This window comes from Pterocles gutturalis, unplaced genomic scaffold, assembly GCF_000699245.1.
Source record: "Pterocles gutturalis isolate BGI_N339 unplaced genomic scaffold, ASM69924v1 scaffold16947, whole genome shotgun sequence".
Classification (NCBI taxonomy): Eukaryota; Metazoa; Chordata; class Aves; order Pterocliformes; family Pteroclidae; genus Pterocles; species Pterocles gutturalis.
The window spans coordinates 38,121-64,442 of NW_010110528.1; the positions used below are offsets into that span (position 1 = coordinate 38,121).

A 26,322-nucleotide genomic window follows, 5' to 3' on the forward strand; every position below is an offset into this window, starting at 1 on the left:
TCTTTCCAATAGCATCAAGCTAAAGTCTATACTCAAACTTTTCATTCACATGGTACAAAATAGTGTTTTAATGGACATTTGTTCATTACTCAAATACTTTTAAAAGAAGACTTCACATTTATATTGTTTTCCATAAAGTTCATCTTTTTATAAACTCATAATGACTGCAAGATGTTTTTCTCACTAAAACATTAAAAGGCATATGAAAGAGTGACACAGTTCTCTGCGTGCACTTGAACCCTCACTTGTTGATCCACAGCTAATTATTTTTTTAGTCTTTCTGAAAATGTTTAGGCATGAAAGATTTTGTGGTTTTGTCTTGTTTTGTTTTTAATTTATTTTAATGGATCTTATGAGTAACTCCACCGATAAGATAACTTGGCAGAGGCCTCTTCATTTTCCAAAAACTCTCCTAACTTCAGTCACCTCTGAAGAGACAAAACAGTAAAAAGTACAGAAAGATATAGGTTGTTCTTTCGTTCCTGTAAGTAATTAAGTCATTAGAGCAGCTTGAACAGCTCGAAGTCTACTTAACCCAGTGAAAAGTCTTGCACTAATTTGGACACACTGACACTGGACCGAGCCCAAGACTAATGAGTTTTATTTAATGAAGTTGGATGTAGGCATGCAGTCACAGAAGTCGGTGCCGACAAGCTGTTCTCTGCTATCACATCAAGCCATAAGCAGTGCTTCACCTTTCCTGCTTTATTTAGTCTCCAGGTTTTCAACAACCAGTTTATAAAACACATCTATTGGGAATATGACAATTGACTTACAGTAGGTCCTGGCGGCCCAACTCTTCCAGCAGACCCTGGGAATCCAGTAGCACCCTAAAAAACATTTTTAATCCCAACTTTATTGAAAAAAATACAACACTGGTATCATATGCTCTCAGCTGAATTAGTGAGCAAATGTTAGAGACTGTGAAAAACGAGCTGAGGAATGATGCACACATTACATAAAATTTCACTATTAGATTATCTGCAGTCAGGTCACAAAAAATAATCTACTTACAGGTGGACCCTGAGTTCCTCTACCACCTTTCAGACCAGGAACACCTGGAGGACCCTAAGAGGAAAGGAGAAAAAGAAGGGTGATAGCAAACATCCAGGACATTTTAAATAAGCAAGATCAGCCTATGCCACTGGTTCTCTGACAACATTACTTATACTTACTGGTGGACCGGGAGACCCAGCGAGACCCTGTGGTCCTGGAGATCCAGCATCTCCTTTCTGTCCAGGTTCTCCAGGTTCACCTTTCACACCTGGCTGACCATCAGGGCCCTATAAGAAACAATATTGAGAAGAGACATCAGGTCAGAGAACACCAAATCTTTATAGCCTAACAGTCATTTCTCGAAGGCAAAAAATAACAGAACAAGTCAGCCCAGAAAACAGTGCATTTGCTCAATGGTTCAAGAGAACAACAGCAGTTCATCACAGTCTTTAGAAGATCACAGATGGGATTTTCTTAAGTCCGTGAACTTGGAATTTCCATTTAAAATATTTCTTGTCTAGCTCACATTTTTCTTTCCTTTAGATTTTCTATTTTCCTCAGCAGCTATTACATACTGAAAAGCAAAAGGGACCAAACAAACATTGTCTTTTCTAGTCTTCTTTTTCCCCACCAAGGGTAGCAGGTGCCTGACTCTTTGTGAAAAGTCTGAAACACAATATTTAGGCTGTGGGAAAGTTTGGAGTATTCACTGGAAAACTCACAAAACTTCCACTTGGTCCATCAATTCATTCCAGCCTTTGCTACTCATGGAGCAAATCTCTGCTACCTTCAGGAGATGACACTTTGTAGCTTGCCTCATTTTAATCTCAAAGGAGCAACATAGCACATTCATGAAATATGAAATGTGGTGAACAATTACATAATCTTATCAACAAAATCACTTTTCAACTGCCTAGGGATTTTATTGGCCCTTTTCTTTACTTGATATTCTGATGGGAAAAATAAACAGCTCTCTCTGCAAAAAAAGTGACTCACATTCCAGAACCTGCAGTATTATTCATAATGAAGGAAACCAAGCAAGTCAAAGAATGACTAAAGGAACTCATTACTGTTACAAAACACATACCGGCGGACCAGCAAAACCAACAGCGCCAGTTGGGCCATTTTCTCCTCGGGAACCCTGGTCAAAAAATTTAGAATAACTGTATTTAACATCAAAGACTTTCTATATACAGTATAATTTGCAGTTAAATAGACAAGAAAGGATGTTAACTATTTACTGTCATAAGTGTGATTATACTTTTGCTCTATTAATCAGAATCAAATGATCTTTTAATCACAAAATAAACTATGTTAACTATGATGTTATGATCTGTTATATGTTCAAGACTACATGTAAACTTTCAGAATTTAGAGATGGAAGGTGTGTGAAAGCACTAAAACGGCAATAGGAGAAATTCTGCTCACAATCACTTCCAGTGATAGCAGGATTAGTTGAAGTGCACACACTTTATGCAACCTACAACTCCAATCAGGTAGACTTGGAAAAAAAAGAACAGTTCAAAGATGTATTCTTGTACAAGGTAAGAACGGGCTATGAGCTGCTTCAGCTGAGCTTTCCATGCAACTTTTGTTTGGAAAAGGAGGAGCTGAAGGCTGCCAAGCTCCAGTACTCCCCAGAGGGGTGGAAGCTATTCCAATTTACACTGGAAATAAGGCTGTTCTGATTTATGACAGAAACAAACAAATTCCAACTAGTATGAAGGGTCTAGAAGGGCTGAGCCTGTAACTCCCTAATCAAAATCACAAACAGACAGAAGATGATAAGAGTTAGCATAATTAGATCTAAATATTTGTAAGTGTACAGTAGTAGCTGGTATGGGCACGCTTTTAGAAAGATTTAAACAATTAAAAGTGGTAGCATACTTTCAGGAGTGAGGTAAATGAGGGTAACTCTATGTAAAGTTTGCCTTAAAACAAGAATAGGACAGAGGAACAAAATCTACCAAGAGTTTTGCAAGTGCACAGCACCAAGACAGGAACTAGAGATTTTGACTACAAAGAAAGGGGAAGAAAAACAGGAAAATATATCAGCAAATAAGACAAAACCTGGAGTTGGATCAGTGTTAGATATTGTTAACTTCTGGAAGGCAAAAACCAAACATGTTTACTCACAGGGTTTCCACGGGAGCCAGGAGGACCAACTAAACCTCGAGGACCTGGTTCGCCCTTAAAATAAAATTCAAGGTTATTTCCCAAGTAACTTACTTAACAAGTACCAAAAGTATACAACAGTAATAAGGAACTTCAGGCATAAAAATCTCCTTACCTTTTCACCAGTGGGACCTGCTGGACCCATTGGACCTATTGGACCAGGGAGACCCTTTTGAACAAATTAAAATAAAAAGAAGTTAAAAAAGTGATGCTTCAAAATGGTTCACTTTAAACTTCTCATATGTTACTATTTCCATATGCTTTTGCATTCCTTTAGTTCTTCATTATCTCTGAAATCTTGTTGGGTCTTTTTATTCTTTATTAATTTCCTGACATTTACTTGCTTTTCTTCTCACAGTGACCAAAATCCCCTATCTCAAAAGCCTTGCTTTTTTTCATTCTCTCTTTCTTCACTAACTTTATTTTCTAATTTATGCTGCATTTATGAATAAGGCCAATGATAAAAAAGCCCTGGCTTTATTTTATTCTATCAGGAGGAAATTACACTCTTCCCCCCCCCCCCCACCTTGCACATAAGTTGTCTCTTTGTTTTATGCTAGTATTTCATTGTTCAGATTGATTTTAATATGTCCATCATTACTTTTGAAGATCCTTTTTCAAAAGCATCCTTTTTCTCTTCATAAAGCAGTTCGGCAAACAGGTTCCAATCTATCCATCCAAAACCATCAACTGCACATAACGATCCTGCAGCACTATTCCTATTAGCTTCTTCAATGTTTAGACATCCCAGTTATGATTCTCTTTCACTATAAGCAAAGTACCACAAACCGAATTTATCTCAAACAAAATTCCCCCTACCTCAAAAATCTGTACTGTAACTTATTTCGGACTGAAGAGAATTACAAAAAAGATGGCATTAATGAAAGAAACTGCATCACCACCAACACTCTAGTGATAGGTAGTAGCAGAGATATCTGCAGATACCTAGCTTTAGAAGAAGGCTGTAGGTTTAGTTCACTATTATTTTATCAGTTCATGAATTAGTGTAAGGTATAAAGTTGTCTTACCATGATTAAGAACTGTTCTGTATCTGTGGATACTATCTGACTCACAAACAAATTCCATCTCACAGCTGCTAATTGTGAGTTAGTGCTTCTGTATGCTAGGGTTTCTACAAAAAACTTCTCTTCTTTAACTAGAAATTTAGTCCAGTCAGAATCCTCATCTTTCCTATGTATCTCAGATTTCCAAATGCCTAGCAGTTAGTACTCCAACTGGTTTGCAAAACCCAAGAATCTCAGATAGAAGCAATTTATGCAAAAACTAACTCCAAGAGCTTCTGGGAAGAAAATATAGCCAGTGCATATACAGGACACCCAGTACATTTGGGATTATTGGACAGCCGGTCTATGCAGAACATGCATGCAACATGTCTTGAACATAATGGATTTACTTCATATGAGCAGACTAGCTGTGTTCTTTATGCATGTAGGTTTAAAGCTTTCCAGAAGTGTCAGCAACTTACTGTCCATATGGGGCTCAGTCCATTTAACAGAGTTTTTGTCCGTGAAACTCAGGACAGACCATGAGCAACTCAATCCAAACAATAAAGAGGCATCTGCCTTAGTCCAAGAGTTAGAACTCGTGGATTTGCTTTTTGGCTACTGATCTCTACCTATCTTTTTTTTTTTTTTTCTTCCATATTTTTACTACAGTTAGCTTAGCTGAACGCCAAATCAACAAGATACCTCTGTGAATCCTTTCCATTGACATCTTAACTCCCATTATTGATTATACAAAATACAGGCTTAGAACACAGATATCCCAAAAACATTGGGCATAGCAGTCTTGAAAAACTTGAAGAACAAATTTGGAAGGTAGGGGAATGAGAATGACTGTCAACCCATGATATCCCCAAGCTGAATAGTGTTTAACTCTATGAGCTGAGTACTTCTAACACAATAAACAACCTGGTGTGTGGAGAGTAGGTCTAAAAAGAGTGATAGATGTACTTACTCTTGCCCCATCATTGCCAGCCGTACCTTCAGCACCTTTCTCACCTACACCGCCCTATGGAAAATACCCAGAAAGTCTCAGTTATGACACTCAATGCTGAGTAGTTCACACCCTGGAACAGTTACAGTGTTGAGATAGGTGATTCTACCCAGCACAATGGAAATAACCAGACTTACTCTATCGCCCTTGGGGCCAGGTGTTCCAGCGATCCCTCTTTCTCCAGGCATACCTTGGAGACCCGGTGGGCCTGGGTCACCAGGTGTCCCACTAGGGCCTGGGCTTCCCTGAAACAAATACAGGAAAAGTTGTTGTCTATTCATCTGAGAAGTATCTTTGTCTTCAGGATGCAGAACACGCCGTGCCTGTGTTGAAGTCTCTGGGGTACCGTTTTAAGTAATAATTTTGTCTTAAATTTGGATTTTATTCATGTCCAAATACTTTTCTTTTCCCACTGTATTACTCAGGAAGTTCAGCTGTAATACCATAGTCTTTCCAATTATATTAGTATTTACTCAGTGCATACTGGGGATGAAAACAGGCAAAAAAAGAAGCTCGAGCATCTTTCTAACGTGATCTTGATGCCACATCGGTCTGTTACACAAAATAGCTACAGGTACAAGTTGCCGGGGGCAGAGATGCTTTATTTAGACTTTGCTTCTCACAGTTCATGTCTATGAAAGGTCCCGCATTCCTGGAGGCACTCTCTACCTGGGTGACCTTCCTAGGCCCAATTATATCAATTGCAGTTGGAAGAAAGGCATGCAGTTTTCAGTGTTTTCTTTTAAACACTCAACTCTGCCAAGTCTCTTTGTGTAAACTGACACGGTTCTTAAAACTAAGCCATTGCCACACAGTTTTCTGCAGTTCAGAAATGGCTTTGCCCTGTTCTACTGAGAAACACAAAAACCCATTTTAAACTTCAGACCTATACAAATTAATAAAAAATGTGATTTCTAAACATTTTAGTATCTTGCAAGTTATTGTTATACCGGAATAATTTCTATGTCTGCCTAAAACTCTTATATAAACAATATACTTTGCATGAAAATATATCCCTTTTATAATAAAAAAGCGCTCTCTTCTGTGTTCATGCAAATGTGCAGAATTACACACTACATCACTGCAGCAACACAAACCTCCATTCAGCTTACCTTTGGACCATCAGGACCATGACCTCCAGCCATACCCTTTTCACCTGGGAGTCCTGATGCACCTGGTTCCCCCCTTTCCCCTGGATTGCCACGTTCTCCCTACAAAATGGAAAATTATTACTTAGAAGTCAGGGTACAGGTTCTGGTAGACTAAATTTTAAATACACTGTAAGTGCAGCATGCCTATTTGAACAAAGAGCCTGTGAACAAATTCTAGGAGAAGTGATCAAATAAAGAACAGCTTTATGCTTTTATTGTTAAAGGTAGGGAACATAGCATATGGCTCAGCAAACTAAAACTTGTCATTTCACAGTGGCAAACCAAATCACTTAGCAGTTAGTACTCAACACCATTTCATGAGCTATGAAACCATTAAAGGTGGTTGGTTTTACAGAAACCATCTTAAAATATATCCATCTTTACAAACATTTTGTTGGTGGGGGAAAAAAGTCAAATATTCACTTTAGCTGTTAAAGTCTGTATTATATACCAACTTTAAACCCCAGAGAACTCTTATGAATGTTTAAAGTCTGAAAGAAAACACCTACCCTAGGGCCCAACGGACCAACAGCTCCAGGGTCTCCAGGCACACCCTAAGGAGAACAGAACTCACCATCAGAATGAAAGCATTATTCATAATCTTAGAGTTCTGGAAATTAGAGATAAACATTTTCATTTCCAAAGTACTGTGAATGTAGATGGCTAGTTCTGAATATTATCTGCCCATGACAAGAGGAGATAGTCCAACTCAGTCATATTCTAGTTAATTATTCTATCGAAAAGCAGTTCTCAGACAGCTTGCAGACTACATCAATACATATTTTAAAACAGATTTGGAAATTAAATTACAAAGAGAAGAAAAGGTAAAACAACTCAATGACTTTTTTTTTTGCCTCAGTCTTCACCAGCAAGAGCTCAAGCCACACTGCCTGAGATGCAAAAGGCAAAGGCAGGGACTGGGAAAATGAAGAACCGCCAGCTGTAGAAGATTGGTTCAAGAGCACCTAAGGAACGTGAAGGTGCACGAGTCCATGGGACCTGATGAGATACATCCGTGGGTCCTGAGGGAACTGGCAGATCAAGTTGCAAAACCACTATCCATCATATCTGAGAAGTTGTGTCAGTCTAGTAAAGTTCCTTCTGACTGGAAAAGGGGAAACATAACCCCCATTTTTAAAAAGGGAAATAAGGACAACCTGGAGCACCACAGGCCAGTCAGTCTCACTTATGTGCCCAGCAAGATCATGGAGCAAATCCTCTTGGAAACTATGCTAAGGCACATGGAAAACAAGGAGGTGACTGGTGACAGTCAAGATGGCTTCACTAAGGGCAAAACTGGGCCTGATGAATTTCATGGCCTTCTATGACAGGGTCACAGCATTGGTGGATAAGGGAAGAGCAACTGACATCATCTACCTGGATTTGCGCACAGCATTTGACACCGTCCTGCATGACTTCCTTGTCTCTAAATTGGAGAGACAGGGATCTGACAGAAGGACCATGCTGTGCATAAGGAATTGGCTGGATGGTCACACTCAGGGAGTTGTGGTCAACGGTTCAGTGTCCAAGTGGAGACTGGTGAGGTGTTCCAGGCCAGGCTGGATGAGGCTTTGAGCAACCTGGTCTAGTGGAAGGTGTCCCTGCCCTGGCAGGCAGGTTGGAACTCGATGAACTTTAGAGGTCCCTTCCAACCCAAACGAGTCTATGATTCTAAAACTACTTTATGAAGTGAATACTTGTTAAATTACACAGAAATTACCTGATCACCTGGCTTTCCTCCCTCACCTGGAGGACCTGGTGGTCCTGGCAAGCCCTGTAAAAAAGTAAATAAAATGGTCACTACCATCATTGAAAGTTACGTAAATCCAGAGTCAATTAACACACCAAGAATACAAATGTAGTACTATGCTCAGTACAAGAGTATATCCTCAGAGATCTCAAAGTGAAATAGTTACGTGAATATTGCACTGAAGCACTTTCCCCTCTCTAAAGGAAATCACAGCCCTTCTTTGGCATTTGCAGGACACACGTATATCAGCCCTAAAAATAAAGCTCTCTGTAAACAGAGATTGACTTAACTTAACTAAAACTTCATTATCTAAGCAATTCTATTGCTCCGTATTCGGAACATCTTTAGAAAAATCTCCAAATTCAAACAGAAAAACAACAAAGGTTTTTCTCAAGGGATACAGAGCTGGTATTTAAGCCTTTGCCAATTCAGTTTAGCACACAGCTGATGTGAAAAGCTAAGTATTGGTAATTACTCTGAGCATTATTGCCTTAGTTATGAATTTGTGTTTTGTTAAACATCACTTGGTTGAATTTCTCCTATTTAAGTTGATAAAGACCTGGCTGTTAATTTTTTTTAATTTTTAAAAAACAAATGCACATACCTGAAACCCTGTAGGACCTGGAGGGCCTTGTTCTCCTCTTTCTCCTGCCAGACCCTACACAAAAGAAAGTAATAAGTATGCAGCAGAGGAACATAGGAAGGCTCCACAATTTTTTTCTCCCTGAATATGCATATTATCAAATATATATTTGATTACTATACATTTTTACTTACCCCAGGCCAAGATATTCCCTACCTAAAAAATGTAATAAAATGTATCTTATTTCTTTAAGATCCCCCTCCCCAAAATTCTATGCTGACAGGAAAACACTCCATTTCATTGAAACCAAGGGAGTTAGGAAAATTAACTATGAGAAAACTTTGCTCCTTGCACTACTTTTGTAATGGTCAGTAAAAAAGAATTAGAGTACTAATGTCTATATTTTTCAATGCAAATCTTCCAATTTTTTTGGTAAATTTATTTCTTTAATTGTTCTTGGAATTTTCTGTTTGGAATCAACAATTGGCATGAAGATAGATAGAAGCAGAAAGAGTAATGGATAGAGCAACAGGCAGGTAGGCAGAGAGGCAAAAGTTGACTTACTGGTGGGCCAACAGGACCAGAAGGACCAACTTCACCATCTTTACCAGGGGCTCCCTAAATGAAAATGACGTAGGCAGAAATCTTGTGTAGTGAACATATATAACAGAAAAACAACATTTTCTGTAATCACTGCAAGTAACAGTCACACTCACCCTCTGCCCTGGAACACCTGCATTGCCTGCTTCTCCAGGCTTTCCAGGATCACCCTAATTTGCAGAAGTAAAAATTACTACTTTTAGATACTGTTTTCATCCATTAAAATACATGCAGATGTTTAAAGTTAAACAAATCTTGGTTATTGGGTGCCATACTCACACTACTACCCTTTGGCCCAGGCAGGCCCATGCTGCCTGGCTGACCTCTGATTCCTATTGAACCTGCTGGACCTGGACGTCCATCTTCTCCAGGAGCACCCTACAGAGAAAAAGCAATGTCCACATAAAATTATAAACATATTTTATTTATATTAACCTGTTTACATCTGGAAAATGTTTGCATATATTAAAAAAGCCATTAACCTTGTTTGGTACTACAGTTATCAGTCAAAATGTCTTTAAAGCAGACATAGCTTTAGCCATACTGCTGGGTTTTACCAAATACTATGCAATTATCATCATTGAGCCATTTTGTACAAATACAAGTTTCTTTAAAAAGGTATTTAGAAAATATATTTAGCTCAAAATGGTTTAAAAATATTGCAGCAGCTGCTAAACAGCAGACACTGCTACACAGACAAAATCAAAGCAACACTATCTGCACTAATTTTGGAGTCGAGAATCTAAAGTGAACACTTAAAAGAGAAGATGAACATTCAGAAATCAAGAAAACTCAAGTTAGTAAAAGTAATTTCAATGAGTTGGGACCTTTGAATTCCTGTTTTTTTACGGAAAGGACTAATTTTTGTGTCACTTACCAAGGGGCCAAGTTTTCCTTCAGGGCCTTGGACACCTGGATTTCCTGTCAAACCCTAAAAGAGGGAATAATACTGGTGTTAAGTCGTGCATGTAATTCCAGAGCAATAGAGAAATGTAAATAAAACCAAAATTACACTCAGTTACCACCACGGTACAGCCACTAAAATATTCTTTACACAAGAACATCTTCTCTGTATCAAAGGTCCTCATGCTTGTCTTCACTTTACAGCTTCATCCCCCACTATCTTTGATCTTCCCTTTTCCTCTTCTCCCTTTTACAACTCTTGAGCTTCTCAGAGGCTCATCTTTATTTCTGTCAACAGTATCCAGTGATCTATATCATATCTTATACTTGCTGCTCCCTTTCTCTCCTTTTGTGATATTCCAAATTCTCCCTAAATATTTTTCATGAAAAAAAATCTCTAGATAACATGCACTGCTCAACAATGTAAGTTATCAACCACCGGTTTAATAAAGGTCTGGCCTTCAATTCATGTTATCTGTGGCAACTATGAGCTTTACAAGCACACTTCCTTCAGTTTCATTAGCTGGTCTCAATCAAGGCTATTTCTCTATTTTCGAAGACAAATGGAACATGCACTTCCCAACACCAGCAGGAAAAGAAACAAGTATTTTGGCCTTTACCCTTTAAGCAGCCCCACTGAAACAAGCCTGTCCTTGTATAACAGCTTTTTAATTCTGCAAAGTCCATTGCTGCCTTTTGAAAATCAAGAATATCACAGTTTATAGCCATGGTTTATAGTGCACTGCTATTAGTTCCTTACCCTTGCACCTGGGAGACCAGGTTCACCAGGACGCCCAGGATCTCCCTGACCTCCTTTAGGACCAGAAGAACCTGCTGGACCACGCTCCCCTTGGGCACCCTAGAAAGACACCAATGGGCTACTAGTTAACGGGTAGCGACAGAAGAAGAAGGTTAAATAAAACAGGTATCTTGTATTAAAGATCTATTTTTTTGCGAACAGAGTTAAAAATCATTAATACTTTTATTATTATTATTTTCTCCCCAAATTATTACTGAAAAGTTGTCTCTTCCATAAAACAAATTTATATAAGGATTTTAGAATCCCTGTATTTTTACCAAAAAGCTAGGAATTTACAGAAACACTAGACAAATACGTATGTGAGCCACTTCCTTGGAAGTGGTACAGCACTTAGGAAAGCCAAAGGCAAATGAGACCATCTGTTCAAGGGAGAAGTCTAGAAAAACTATACCACAAGGAAAAGCAATTCTTCAAATTCTTCAAATATAGAGCAACGGACAAAGCCATACAGTAGTAGAAACAGGTCAACGTCTCTTATCTAGTCATACTTCAGCATGAGGAAGAATTAAGCAAGGGACAAGCAAGGAAAACTGAACATCACAGGAATTGAAAGTGACTTTTCCCAACAAATCCTTTAGTCTCAAAACATTCAGACCCCCCTTTTTGGCATTTGTCAATTCCTTTTGACGCTACTTCCAACAATTTTGAGGATCTGCCCATTTGCCAAGAAGCATAAGCTCTTAATGGAACACTTTATTTCTGTATATCTATATGTATGTACATTTTTAGAAACACCCCCAAAAAAGACAGAAACTTAAATTTCATTTACCTTTGGTCCAGGCAAGCCATCAGAACCTGGAAAACCACGATTACCAGGTGCACCCTAGGAAAAGCCATAAATACAGATTATCATCTTATTTTTTACATAACTTTTTGCAAATAAAGTACTAGATTTATGGCTTGGCGGTCCATTTTATTTCATTACAGCTTTCTTACTTCAATACTTTAAAAGCTTTTTTTTTTTTTTTTAAACCACTTGGAGTGCTAGAAATGTCAATGTTTTATTCATGCATGGTGAACAGCCTCAATGAAAACAAGATTGCGATTTGTACAGGAGTTAAGCAAAAAATCTGCAGATTAGCTCATCATATCTCCATCATTTCTGTTACCATACTATCCTGTACACTGAAATCACAAATGAAAATATCAAGGGTAAAAATAATGCACAGTATGACAGATTTCTTTTCCCCCCAAAAAAATAATTAGAAGTAAGATCTATTCAGGATGTAAAAAACCATCATGCCATATTTTTACATCCTGATCCTCAGGGTAGCATTTTCAAAAAGAATATATCACAGAAGACAGTATCCCAAAATCACTCTCTGATAAAGAACCAAGTTATAGACGCTAATTAACTACAAATAGGAAAATAAAGTTTGACTACACCCACAATGAAGCTGTAAGAAAATTCATGGTTAGGTCAAGAGGTTTTTTGCCTCAGCAGTGCATAAGACAAGACACATTATTCCTTTCGATTGCTTACCCTCTCTCCAACAGGACCTGGTGGACCTACTGACCCTGGATCACCCCGAGGACCTCTTTTCCCTTCTTCACCTATAGGGCCAATGGGACCCTGGGGACCTTGTGGGCCCTAGTGAAAGTAAAATGTTTTTTTAAAAAATTAAGCTCACCATTTCTCAGGTATGTTGAAACAGACTGTCTTCTAAAAATCATAAACATTTTTCCAAATAAAGGAGAAAAAATATAGTTTTACAATGTTTACAAGCTGCTATTTCAGTAAGAAATGCACTGTGAATCAACCGTAAACTACAGTTTGGCTGTACAGTGCTTCTTATAATCACCTGTTTGCTCAGATACAACAGTTTTTATTTATTATTAATTGGACAAGCTGCAAAGGATTCAAAATTCAGTGACACTCTTGTAGAAATTCTCAAAGAAAGGAGAAGACGGTCAGTGGTATGGAAACCATTACTTCATCTATACAGTTTTGTCAGTTACTATGTGATCATTTAACTAGTGAGAAAGAAAAACTAAAGATTGTTTGACAAGTCAAACTAACTCCAACTCTGCAGAATCACTCTTCTTCCAAAATTCACATGGTTACAACATGGAATTAGCCGTATTCTCAAATAATCTTTCACAAACATTAGCTGTGGGCTAAACACCTATTCATACCACACAGGTATAAATATTCATATTAATGTATAAATAAAATACAATAACTGCATAAGTATAAAAATGTATTAAATGTAAGCTTAGAATAAAAAGGACTTTTTAAATTATGATTAGCACACAGACTTGTGTGCTCTGAAATGTCCAGAAGCATATGGATCTATTTCTTATGAGAGGAAGAATTTAGAATAAACTAATTTTGCTTGCAACAGAAACCTCAGTAGATGCACTAACTGGTTGCTCCATCTTTGAGCCCTGTAAGGTCCATCCTGGCTAGGTGATTTATAACATCAAAGGACCTGCTTCACCGTTCATTCCTAGTACCATCTAGACAGGTTCACCGTGGTTTTTCTTCCATAATAATTACTCAAAAAATAAATGTAATCTTCTCATGATTACAAGCATCAGAACTGTCTTGAAAATTGTAGGGATCTGTTCAAAACACACATACAAGCCTTTGTGATTCCTTTTCATCTTTCAAAGCATATAGAGACTTACAGGTTCACCTTTGGGTCCTGCTTCTCCCTTGAAACCCGGGACACCAGGGTCACCCTGAAAACAAACATGAGGTTGAAACTCTGCACAAATCATTCAACCATTTTGGATTACGCTAGGAAACAAATAAACATTCCCTAGTTTAGTAACTAGTTGTAGTTAATATTATAGGGCCCTTACAATCATTTGTCTTTCTCCTTGGTGCGATTGTTTATTATGACATTATCAAGACAAAAAATTAAACGAGACAATTTCACAAGATAATTGTTACTATTTGTCCACGTTTATATAGACACTCTTCTTTCTTAGATCCCTAAGAAAGCAAAACCAGTATTTTGGACACACAGAAGATTCACAGGATACAAGTCTAGACATACTCACTAGCATGTTATTAATTTATTTAAAGGACCCTCACCGCTAATCACTGTTCTAGTTTCATAGCATGACACATTTGTTAGACATCATAATTTCCTTCCACAGAGACAAAGACATTATTACCGGCTGCCCTCGGATACCAGGTGGGCCAGTACTGCCTTGTGGTCCCGGGGAACCAGGTGGACCTGGTAAGCCAGGTGGGCCTCCAGTGCCTGGAGATCCCTATAAATAGAAATAACAGCAAGCACAGTAAGGAAAAATAACTAAAATAAGGAAATAAAATAAATCCACTTCCACAATTTCTTCAACAGGTGATATGATCACTTACAGTTGGGCCCTTAGCACCTGGGGAACCATCCGTCCCTTCGGCGCCCTAGAAATAATGTATCAATCATTAAAACTAATTTTAAAGAGGAGGGTATCAACAACGAAAGCAGATTATTATAGTTATTTTATCTACTTTACAAGAGCAGACAATAAAGGCAATTAAATATGCACAGCTATGTAAGATTTACTTGTGCAAATGCTAATACGAGTAACACAGTGTGCAAATTAAGTGTGACTTTGAATCTTTAAGACTCTATGTTTAAGCTTGAGCTTTGAAGTACTCGCAGGACTGAGACTGTATCAGCTGTGTAACTTTCAGTTTTACAAGTTGTATTAATTAAATAATGAAAAGTTATTTTCAACAACATAAGAGCAAAACAAATTAATGATACCTTTGATTTTCTGGGAAAAAAAAAGTAATTTGAGCAAAACTCAGTGCCCATCAAGTGGGGTAATAAAATCCCCTATAAACAGGCAACAAGCTCAGCACCAAAGAACTCCATTTAATGTACTCACAGGAAGACCTTGTGATCCAGCTGGGCCCTGTGGACCTGTTTCACCTCTTTGTCCTTGAGGACCTTCAGGACCACGAGGACCTGTTGGACCTGCTTCACCCTAAGATTTCACACAGGAAAACAACTGGAGATTATTTTGCTCTAAAAAGTAGCACTTCAAGGTAACTAAGGAGGAATACTGAGTTTATAAGTGAAAACCACATCAGGTTTTGAGATATTATTCTTAAAATATATTTTTGCTATTCTGCTTCTTCTACTTCTATGTGAATCTAAACTTTAAAATTACAAACAGAATTTTTCCTCAATGTACACAAGGAAACTCTCTACACAGAAGCAGCACTACATCCAGTGGCCCAAATCAGATCTAATATTTTAGATAGACATCTCTCTCTAAAATCCCAGCATGCATCTCTCTTTTTTTTTTAGCTTCATCAACAGCTAAGGCTTAAGATTTAGAAATGATAACGCATCTGGGCTTTTTTCTGCGCGGTACAGATTAACTCACTGTTTCAGCACTATAAAATCCCTGGAAGACTGGACTGGATGCTCCAATTAAAAAATTTGTCCTGGCATCTCCTTTGAATTTCATCTTTACATAGGAGATTTGCCTTTTGGAACTGATGGCTGTTAGTATCACATCTTCATAACTGAAGTCCACATCTTCATTGTGTAGTCTGCTTATCTTTTATGAGTTCAAAGCAGCTATTCAAATTTTACATAATCTGATGATCAAACTTGAAAGTAGCTCCTCCTTTCCAAAAACTTTAATTGACTTGTCATGTGACAGCTTCTCCAAACTTTTATTTAGGTATTAAATAGTGCTTAGCCACACCAAAACATTTAATTACAAGGACTAAAAGATCTATCATTTAATTGTACACATTATGTTAATACTCTTATTAAGACTTGTTTCCAAAAAACTGTTTTGTGAATGTTGCCAGCTTCACAACACAAAACATCTGCTGAACTTGGCTACCTGACTAATTGAGAGTTTCTTCTTGTATAATTTTTTCCTATCATATTTTAAAAGGGTAAAGGAACAAAGAGGAGCAAGTGGGTGGAAGGCAAGTATGAGGAGTATAAGGAAGCTATATGCGTTGTCTTTTCTATCCTTGCAGACATATTCTCAAAGCTAGGGGGGGGGGGGGAAACCAAACCTGAGCACTTTAATGAAAAACAAGAGAGGAAAGTCCCACAAAAACAGCATGGCAGGCAGTGATAAGCTGTCCATTTCAGCCCCATCACACAGAGCCACAGAAGTTGGTAATCATCATTTGCTCTGTTGTGATGAACTCAGGGACATCTTTGTTGGGGTTCAGGCATCTTCCTTACCAGTCTAGGTCATCTCAAAAGTTGTTCTTGGCTGAAACTGGAAGTTTCAGTGCTAGAAAGTACTGCTTCCACACTTAGACTAGTCCTTGCAACTTAGCTTGTAATAATGCATCTTGTTATCCTTTGAATAGGCTAGACAAGATTCTTGAGGCACAGCATGACAGTCGTCCTATAATTATCCCTTAGCTCAAGCAAAAGTGAAAGCAAAGAAAGTATCCTAACTGTGGTGAACTGCAATTGTTTCATTTGGCTTCTGATTTCTATCTTCTGTCTCAAGGTCTTGACTAAGATTGATTTCACAGCAACCCTTAGGAACCTGTAGATGTGTCAGTCTGAACTCTGTGTAGTCTAGCACACATTTTTTTAATTGTGTTGTTAGACATATTAAAAGGATATTTTTATTTTATTTTTTACCTTTACACCAGGGGCACCTGGAAAACCTGGAGAACCAGTTATGCCAAGTGGGCCCTATAAAAGAGAGACACACAAAGCTGTAATTCTGCAGTTTAGATCACATAGATTAGTGTCTAATCACTGGGTAAATATGGTTCTGGGACTAAATGTATTTTCTAGTCATAAAACATGTGTCCATAACAAAACCAAATAACTATATATATAATTTTTCTAAGTGATACACATATTTTATGGAATTGTGGTGCAGAATTTATGATAATAACGTATTTACTGACTTCAGCAAAGTTACAGCTCTTGATTCAGCTGTTAACACACAAATTGTAATGTACACAGTAGACAATTATTATAGTAATTGTTTTTAAATTTTAGTTTTGAACAAAATATTATCTCCTCTTTTTATATCTATACCACTGTGGTATGGGAATGAAAAGACCAGGTATTTGTTAAGCAATCACAATTTGTCCTATAGAATACAGCTAAGCAGAGTTTCAATACTTTTAAACTTAAAAGAGTAATCTAGAAAAAAAGAGACATACAAGCCACATCTACATCGAAACAACTGGGTTGCTAGACCAGATTTTTGAGGAAAGCAACATGACAAGTGAAAATGTCATTACAGGCTATGCAACTACATGCCCTGCTTCCTACTCTTTTGCCCCACTGGGATTCCCAAATTCACAGCCAAATTTATTTGCAAGTTTTAAAATACAGATTTTGTATCAAACTTTCAAGACTGTACAGACAAAGATGTACAGCAGAGACAGTTTACTGCTTGGATCTTTGTTCAGAGATGGGCAAGTATTTCTGGAAAAGGAAGCGGAGGAAAGGCTGGGTTATGCCACACCCAGAAACATCAATGTTGTGCAGAGGCAGACCTTCAGCTCCCAAAACCAGCTCAGCTCTTCTCAAATGGCATTTTATCTTGAGATAGTCCATGCTGCATCCAAGAAGGGCTGGCAGGTTGACCAAACTGTAGTACTGATGTAGCTAGACCATTTCTGGTTCTAGAGTCAAATTCTCAGTGTATTGCCCTGCAGAGTGTAGGTGAACCTCATGTGGCTGCCAGGACATGAAGTTTGGGCAGGGATGCAAACAGCCGGGGCTGCACTACATGGCAGTGTGTCCAAACTCACTAGAAAGCAAACTTCCACGTGTATGCACTTGAATATACCTGTGTGGTACGACACAAACCTTGTTTTGCTAAACAGAAAGACTTCCAATTAAGGGCTTTAGAGTAGAACTGTAGAGAGTTTCAATTTTCATAACGCCTCCTGGGCTGAACAAGACATTCAGCAGAAGACCTTTCTACTGTGTTATAAACTCTCTGGATGGCGGCACACCGTGGTTATAAATATTCACTACAATGCTGTTCCCAGATGATTCCTCTTTATCTTTTCCTGGTTTTCTCTCTTTTTGTAAAATATGATGCATACTGTGAAAAAATGTTCTATGTAATGAACCTCTGCTGACAAACAGAACAATCTGTCCCAATGAGTATTAACTACAGACATTTCTGCCATGACCTTGCACCAGATTTCTACAGAACTCATCTAATAGCTTACTAAGTATATTTTTGAAAACCCGTGTCCCAATTTATTGGAACACAAATACTTGTCTGCCAGATCTCTCTCTTGTTGCAGGAATAATTCCAGAATTACAGTATACCACTGCACTGACCCAAATAATAATACATTTCGTTAACACTTCCTCTAATGAGAAACATATGCATTAAGCACCACTATCTCCCTTGTGACACTATATGGGATTTTACCAAGAAAGTTAGCCAACCAGTTATCACGTCCAGTGTAGCTGAGCTCATATAATTATGCCAAATAAAATTTCCAAGCTGCAAGTAGAATTTTGTAGCTCGGGACCCAGCTTTAAAAAAAAAAAAAAAAAAAAAATAAAAAAAATCATAATTTGCTTACAATACTAAAAAAATCTTTTGTTTCAAAGTTTCTTCTAAGAAGTTACCCTTCTTTCATGATACACTAAATAATAGAGGTTTGCAGCTTTTAGACACCTACGCTCATTTCTGAGCTTCTATTACAGCTAAGGATTTCTTAACAAACTTTGTAATTACACAGTCTGTTCATTAAGCTGACACAGGTAAATGAATATTTCTCAAGACATATCACCATTAAACAAAGAAAATGTACAAAATGAAATTTCAATTGCGGGCAGGTGTAGGTTAGGGTTTTGAAGGGGGTTTTTTGGTGTGGTGGGTTTGGTTTTTTGCTATTAAAAAAAAAAAAGTTGAATATCATAAAGCCCTAAAGGTTCATGTTGACTGCATCAACAGTCAGAAACTGTCAATCACATCCCAGAATTAACACTTTTTAAAAAAAGGGGGTAAAAAAAATTAATTCCATGCTTTTAAGGTGCAAGCTGGCCTTGTACAAATAGTACTAAATCATCACAAGCTTTCATTCACAAAAGCAACACACAACCATATGTCTGTGAATAATCTCACTGGCTTCCTAGTACATTCACTCATGTAAATTGACTCAAATGCATTTTGCAAACGCACTGTGAGGTTGGATCCCAGGACTGAAAGCATCACTCTTTGATACACCAACATCCACAGTTTAAACTGACAGAGTCATCTTCAGCCCTGTTGCAATTGTGTGAAAACTACTCCAGTCACGCATATCAGGTTTTCTCAGCTTGGCAGACATTCACACATAGGCTTCTGATTCTTCAGTTCAACACATAACTGTCCGTAATTAAAAGGGTATCTTTTATGTGTTTTGTAATGGATCAACGGCAGATAGCAAGTTCTGCTACCACTGAGCAGTATTTCTTCTTGCTGAAAATGGGTGCAACCTCATTTGTCAACTTCATATGTGAAGGAAGATAATAAGCAATTATAAGCTGTTTTATATTACAGTGGATATCTTAACTTACAGATAATTCCAGGTGCACTTACTCTTACCAGCAACTGACAACAGTTTTTTTGTGCTTCTTTTGGTGGTGTAAAAAAGGCAAGCGGCAAACACAAGGTGAAAAAAATGGGTGATAAAGAAAGAAACCTACCATTGGTCCTGGCTTCCCAGGCATACCGTGCTGGCCACGTCCACCCTAGATATAAAAATAGACAAGACAGAATATTTATAAGAACTTTATTTTTAAATTATTATTTATCATTAGCATTTGTGATAACAGCCACACATACTAAAGTGATCAAAGAAACGCTGGAATGCAGAGCCCTCTGAACACTGGCATGGAAAACTTCTGGAAGAAATTATGCTCCCCCTCAAGTACATAGATTTCTCTATTTTCAGAGAGGCCAGTATTTTGACAGTGTAATTGTATGGAGCATATAACATAAATGGAGCACATTAAAGTCATAAGGAGATACGCCAGAAAAAACAACACTTGACACTGGACACAAAGCAACAGAAAGAAATTTCTACTCAAATATGATGTCATGTTAAGGCCAATCCCTCTTTTTGCTGAAAAGCAAAATGATTTTTAAGAAGACAGCTTTATTACCTGAAATTAAATTATAAGACTTAATTTAAATTAAATGTCTATATTTAAATTTAAAACTTTTTTTCCAGACGAAACCAATACATATTATTTCTAGTTCAGTAACTTTGGATGAAAATAGTCTCTCAAGAGAAATTTCACAGAAACAAAAGAAAAAATTTTTGTATCACAGAAAAAAGTGTTGTGGGGGTATTTGGCCTCGTGGGCAGCTCTGGTGTAAGAAATTGCCACACAGCTAGCATTCTCCATTTAAAAGAGGTTTTGACTTCTGAAATTTACAGTAAAGGTCTCACCGCACAAAACTCTGCTCAGGCCCTAACTTTCTTAAGCTACAGAAGAACTCATCACGGAACTAACTAGCTGTCACATGAATAAATACTTCAGGCTGAGGGATTTAAATTTAAGTCAAACAAGGGAAGAATTACGACAAGAGAGAATGAAGATCCTACTTACAGGGGCACCCTGTGGTCCAATTCGACCTCTTTCTCCTGGCATTCCTCTAGGTCCCTTGAAAAGAGAAAAAAATGTCATTTTTAGGAGCTCATAATGGCAGAATAAAAAAAGAGGGTCACATAGTTCACTTGACTTTTCTCCCCATAGTGGAGAGAACACATGCCATCCTTTTTTTTTTCTTATTTTTCTTTTTTTTTCTTATTTTTCTTTGCTTTTTACTTTTTTTTTTTAAAAAAAAACATTCTTGACTTTTCCCTTGTTTCAAATAATTTTTGCGCTGCATCGCTCTTCGGCAATTTCCTGTTCAGTCTTCTTTATTTGCTTTTAACAAGAACATGATTAGATACACTGAGACTACAAGCATGATAAGGACAGAAGATGTGAACAACAGTTACAAAACCAAGCCAATTTCTTTTTTGTCCTGCAGGTGTAGCTGATCTTGTCCCACAACAGGAAAGAAGTAGCAGCTTACATAACTCCTTGCAGCCTCACCAGCCTGTCAGGCTTGTCCAGTGGAAATTTAATAAACTGTAATTTCTCTTTTCCTGTTCCAGCAATATTTCTAGTTTTAAACACATCAGAATAAATTCTGTATATACTCATGAGGGCAATAAAGCGATCTCGTTTACTATGGCTCAGTCACAAACTAGGTTCCGCTTCAGGGCTATTACATTCTGCATGACACAAGATAGTGCTTCGCAGAGAGATGTCATCATCTGATACTAGAAAGGTGCTTTACTTCCAGAAGCACTGCCGAGAGTTGATTTTTGGCATGTTACACTAACAAGTATTCAGTTGTCCAAAACCACATCTGAATGAAAACTACTCTGAGAAAAAGTTTCTCAGTTTTCGTTTCCATGTCATGCATGCTGTCCTCATCATGACCTCCAAAATCCGTGGTTTTCTTAGCTAGTGCATTTCTGACCTAAATGATTCCACTTCTATCTCAGAGAAACCTAATCTAGTTTTTCTCATAATTAAGTCACTCCATATGAAGCACCAACATGTGAAAAAAATTTAGTCACCCTACGCTTACATGAGTAGGTAAACAATCACACAACCTACATTCAAGTTTCTGTTGAGCCTTCTGATTTATCGTTATTATCTGTCTGTGAATCACGAAGAGTAACAGCTTATAGACCAAATTTACTGTTAGCATAATAGAAAACAAAGTCTCCATTAAAACAAAGTTCAGCTTCATGACACCAAGTACAGATGTCAAAACCTTAAAATTCCTACTGAAACAGCATTCACAATCTTAAAGCCACTCTGTAATATCCAATTGCACATGACACTCACTACAGGACCTGTTGGACCCATGGCACCTGTTGGTCCGGATTCTCCCTAGAAATGGAAATGAAATGGCACAATTAGAGGAAACGGGTTAGAGGTGAAGTTATATGTTTCATCCCTCTCCTCCGTGCTTACGTTAGACCGAAGAGGCACATTTGCAGAGTCACCTGTGTGCATCACACATGCCAAGGGCACCATTCCCCATGCTGAGGGGAAATGCCATATTTACACATTCTCAGCAAAGCAGATTTAACTCCTACCTGCTCTAGCTAACTGCCCACATCACCCACCACACTGTTTCTACCAAGTCTTCTGCTGTTGTTGCCTCCATAGAAAGTGGTAGGCAATCTCAGGAAACAAATCTTTTCTTACAGAAACTCTTCTTAACTACTGATTTCACATTTAAATTTATATTTTGGAAGATTCACTTCATTTACTATGTTCTAATCTAAAGGAATAGTTCTGTCCCACCTATGATTATCGACTACACCAGGCCAAAAAAATTTCAGCATAAGCACTGATCAATATGGAAAAGCCTGAAAAATAAGTTTCTATTCCCTTTTAGAATAACTGTTAATCCATCTTAAAAGGATTGACTCCACTTGACTATCCTTTGTTACCACTGCTGTGAGCTGAAGCTGTGGGTGTTGAAGGGTGCTGCAGTACCAGCGAGGGTCAAACATTTTAAGATAATTATAAATAAATTAATAATTAATAAAGAATGGACAACTCCATGCAGCCTCTCCACTCCATAAAAGTAGCACTGACAGAAGAGGGTATAAAGCTGTATTCAAAAGATCTATCATCTTTCATTATTTTGGTATTACAGAAAAACATGCTTAAGCATTTAGTTCTTTGGGCCATGAAAATACCTTTGCTCCTGCTGCTCCAATTTCACCTTTTGGACCATCAAGTCCTTTCAATCCCTGTAAGAGTTATAAAAATATGGAGAAATTATATTTATATATTTGTACACACACAGAACATTCCTACTCTTATTGTTAAAATAACTTGATACTAAAGTGTTAAGAATGGATCTGAGGTGGCAAGAGAAAGAAAAGAAAAAAAGAAAGAAAAAAACCAGATGGAATAAAGTTTTTAAACATTTCCTAAATGGAAACCATTTGTACAAGGTACATTTCCTTGGATTTGGTTTCCTTTTTAAAACAAGAACATTTAAAAAAAAAATCCTAAAACAACAAGGAGGAGGCTCTGAGACATAGGAAACCTATTTATTTCTCCCTGAAGTAAAATTCTAGCCAGAAAACTTGGTAATTTGTAATCACTCCATGTTGCAAACATATCCACCTCTCAAGTTCCCCACCCTAATGCAAGACTTGCCAACAAAGTGAGTCAACACTCAGCTCCTGAAGCTTGGCAGGGCTCAGGTAAGGTCCTTCCAGATTCCCAGAACATTTGAAAATAGAGTGAAGAAAGCACCAGAGAATATAATAGAAAGGTCAGCTTAAAGGGGAACAGCATTGACTTTCTGCAAGGCCCTCTTTCTCTCGAATGCCAGTGATTGTGCTACAATTGGCAGGTCTAAAGTGTAGTAAATGCACTATAAATACAAAAAAAGATGTGTATCTTTCTAATGAAGCTACCTGGAGACATAATTTACAAGGAGAGGGGAAAACCTTGTTTCTTACCCTGTGACCCTTGAGACCTGGGAGACCAGGAGCACCAGGAAAGCCTCGAGGCCCCTAAGTAGGAAAAGGAAAAAACAAATAAAATCCTGATTTCTGCAGATAAACCTAGCGATAATGCTGCCAACGGCAACGAGGGTAGCAGCATTAACACTAACACTCCTAATGCTCCTTCACTTTGATGACATAATATAGTGAGGCATAGCATTTGAGCGGGTCACAGATGACACAGCGTAACATGCTATGAAGTTAGACAGTCTCAGCACTGTGCACGTTTTCACTCATATTAAAAGCTTTATCATTTACATCAGTGTATGATCAAATGTCAAATTTCAACAGAATTAATTTACACATATCATTTCTTTCTTTATGGTATCTCTCAACCAAAGTTCTCAAAAATATTATAGTTCATACCTTTTTAGCGTAGCAAAAAATCAGAAATACATTATAGAAAATTAAGCATCATGAAGCAACACTGGTATTCAAAGGAGCAAAAAAAACCCGTCTAAGATCTCAGCATTAGAGAGGAACACTTCACATATGGACAAGAAAGGTCTTGGTCTTCCCATAGTCAAATACATGGGTAATGTTTGATCATAATTTCAGTGGGAAATTACTCCAAGGTTTGCAAACTCCTAAAGGGAAAACTACTTTATAAAGGTATGAAATCTCTGAAATGAATAGACTAGACTGCTTCAAATTATTTACACCCAATGAGTTTCTCAGCGAAGAATTATCTCTGTTGTCATTCAAGACCTTGCATGTAAATTTGAAATTGTACAAATTACACTTGTTTAGACTGAAGATAGCCCATAAACCCCATGTATTTGGCCTGTGCTCAGTGGTATATCAGCTTATACAACCGGGACAATCAAATGATGAAGCACACACATGGGACAAGTCAAACGGGAAGGACGTAAATAATGTAGAAAGAGAAACAGCCACCAGCTATCTCCATAGCAGCGTATGGGCCTTCGCATTGATCACAACGTGGCACACTGCTCTAATAAATATCAGGGTAATCAGTACTGCTCTCTATGGTCCTACGCAACTGCAGCAAACCCTTAATGAGATTTGTGTGTGTGTGCAGTTGCAGAATTTCTTTCCTTCATTAGAAAGCCTCTTAAAATATGATTTTACAAAGCAAAACAGCTTGATCTGAACAGAACAATATTCCATAGACTCCATGAGCCTCAAGCAGATTATGAAACATTGTCTTTGATTCATAAAACTTAGGAAGAAATCTTAGGAAACACCACTGCCTTGTTAAAAAATAATTTCTCTCCAAGACATTGTATCTCCAGTTGCTAATAAAATTGCCAGACAAGAACTTCACACTTAAAAGAAAATGAGGCAGTTTAAGAGATGATGTGTATCAGGTTGCTTCAGTTCTGGGATTCATCTGTCACCTTTCCAACCACAGCTCCTTCCAGGTACAGAAACTTGATTAACGATCGTAGAACTCTTAATATGGGCCAAAATTACATAAGATAATAAAATAATGTTATTTTATCATCAAAGATACCTGTTTTATTTCTAGAGTGAACCATGACAAGTATCCTCTGCGCTACAAGTAGATAGTATTTGGAAACCACTTAATCAAATATGCATACTGGATAAATATATTAAAATAAATCACATATGTTTATGATACAATCCCTGACTGTTTTAAAGGTAAACAGTGCCACCCCAGCCTGACATCATTTTATACTTTCTGAGCACTTCCTGCACAAGATTGTGAATGACCATGTGAAACAGTGGGAAATCAAGCACAACTTGGATGTACCGTCATCGATTCTATGGACATTTAATCCATGGGGGCTGAAATGGGCCCCCATGAAATTACTCCGAGGATTAACTCAAGGACTTATGAATCACCTGGTTGGTTTTGAGCTATCTCACTGATCTGGATCTGGTGAGGCCGCACCTTGAATCCTGGGGTCAGTTTTGGGCCCCTCACCACAAGAAGGACATTGAGTTGCTGGAGCAGGTCCAGAGAAGGGCAACAAAGCTGGTGAAGGGTCTGGAGCACAGGTCTTATGAGGAGCGGCTGAGGGAGCTGGGGTTGTTTAGTCTAGAGGAGAGGAGGCTGAGAGGAGACCTCGTCACTCTCTACAGCTACCTGAAAGGAGGATGTAGTGAGGTGAGTGCTGGCCTCTTCTCTAAAGTAACAAGTGATAGGACAAGAGGAAATGGCCTCAAATTGCGCCAGGGGCGGGTTTAGGCTGGATATTAGAAAAAATTTCTTCACTGAAAGAGTGGTCAGACACTGGAACAGGCTGCCCAGGGAAGTGGTGGAGTCACCATCCCTGGAGGTGTTCAAGAAATGTGTAGATGTGGTCCTTAGGGACATGGTTTAGTGAGTTAGGTGGTGTTGGGTTGACAGTTGGACTTGACGATCCTTGAGGTCTTTTCCAACCTTAATGACTCTATGATTCATTAAAGTAAGCCAACACGAGTATTTCAGAAATTGAATAGCAAAGCTTTACACTCATTAGTAAAAGAGATAGTGATGACATTAAGTATGATTATTTTGCTAAAATGTAAATAACCATGGTCTTACTGGAGATCCCGGAAATCCAGGCTCACCAGTTTGTCCTGGTCTACCAGGTTCACCCTAAGGAAATAAAAAAAAAAGAACATATGAAAATAGAAATGTGAAAATTAGCTTATCATTCTTCCATTCAAACAAATAAGGACATTCACATCAGGATTATAAAGCTTCTCTTTACTGCGTCAGTTTCAGTGATATAAATCAACTGCACATATGACTAGCAATGTGCATTTGACACATTAACTTTTAAAAAAGTTTTAACAAAGAATTGCGGAAACTGAAGACTGAGTCCAAAGTGT

General features: G+C 37.9%; 1 protein-coding gene across 1 annotated transcript in view; it reads right to left on the reverse strand.

Moving 5' to 3' along the window:
- COL5A2 (collagen, type V, alpha 2) overlaps positions 1-26,322 on the reverse strand; it is a gene marked incomplete at its 5' end in the record, with an annotated part of 45,637 nt that overhangs the window by 11,892 nt on the left and 7,423 nt on the right. Inside the window, 30 exons of the mRNA XM_010073423.1 lie at positions 777-830; positions 1,015-1,068; positions 1,176-1,283; positions 2,084-2,137; positions 3,133-3,186; positions 3,287-3,340; positions 5,149-5,202; positions 5,325-5,432; positions 6,300-6,398; positions 6,848-6,892; positions 8,059-8,112; positions 8,693-8,746; positions 9,236-9,289; positions 9,388-9,441; positions 9,551-9,649; positions 10,149-10,202; positions 10,935-11,033; positions 11,764-11,817; positions 12,478-12,585; positions 13,626-13,679; positions 14,121-14,219; positions 14,326-14,370; positions 14,841-14,939; positions 16,586-16,639; positions 19,622-19,666; positions 20,531-20,584; positions 21,830-21,874; positions 22,696-22,749; positions 23,473-23,526; positions 26,033-26,086. Coding sequence (XP_010071725.1) covers positions 777-830; positions 1,015-1,068; positions 1,176-1,283; positions 2,084-2,137; positions 3,133-3,186; positions 3,287-3,340; positions 5,149-5,202; positions 5,325-5,432; positions 6,300-6,398; positions 6,848-6,892; positions 8,059-8,112; positions 8,693-8,746; positions 9,236-9,289; positions 9,388-9,441; positions 9,551-9,649; positions 10,149-10,202; positions 10,935-11,033; positions 11,764-11,817; positions 12,478-12,585; positions 13,626-13,679; positions 14,121-14,219; positions 14,326-14,370; positions 14,841-14,939; positions 16,586-16,639; positions 19,622-19,666; positions 20,531-20,584; positions 21,830-21,874; positions 22,696-22,749; positions 23,473-23,526; positions 26,033-26,086 — 1,971 coding nt within the window. The remainder of the gene's footprint in view (positions 1-776; positions 831-1,014; positions 1,069-1,175; positions 1,284-2,083; positions 2,138-3,132; positions 3,187-3,286; positions 3,341-5,148; positions 5,203-5,324; positions 5,433-6,299; positions 6,399-6,847; positions 6,893-8,058; positions 8,113-8,692; positions 8,747-9,235; positions 9,290-9,387; positions 9,442-9,550; positions 9,650-10,148; positions 10,203-10,934; positions 11,034-11,763; positions 11,818-12,477; positions 12,586-13,625; positions 13,680-14,120; positions 14,220-14,325; positions 14,371-14,840; positions 14,940-16,585; positions 16,640-19,621; positions 19,667-20,530; positions 20,585-21,829; positions 21,875-22,695; positions 22,750-23,472; positions 23,527-26,032; positions 26,087-26,322) is intronic.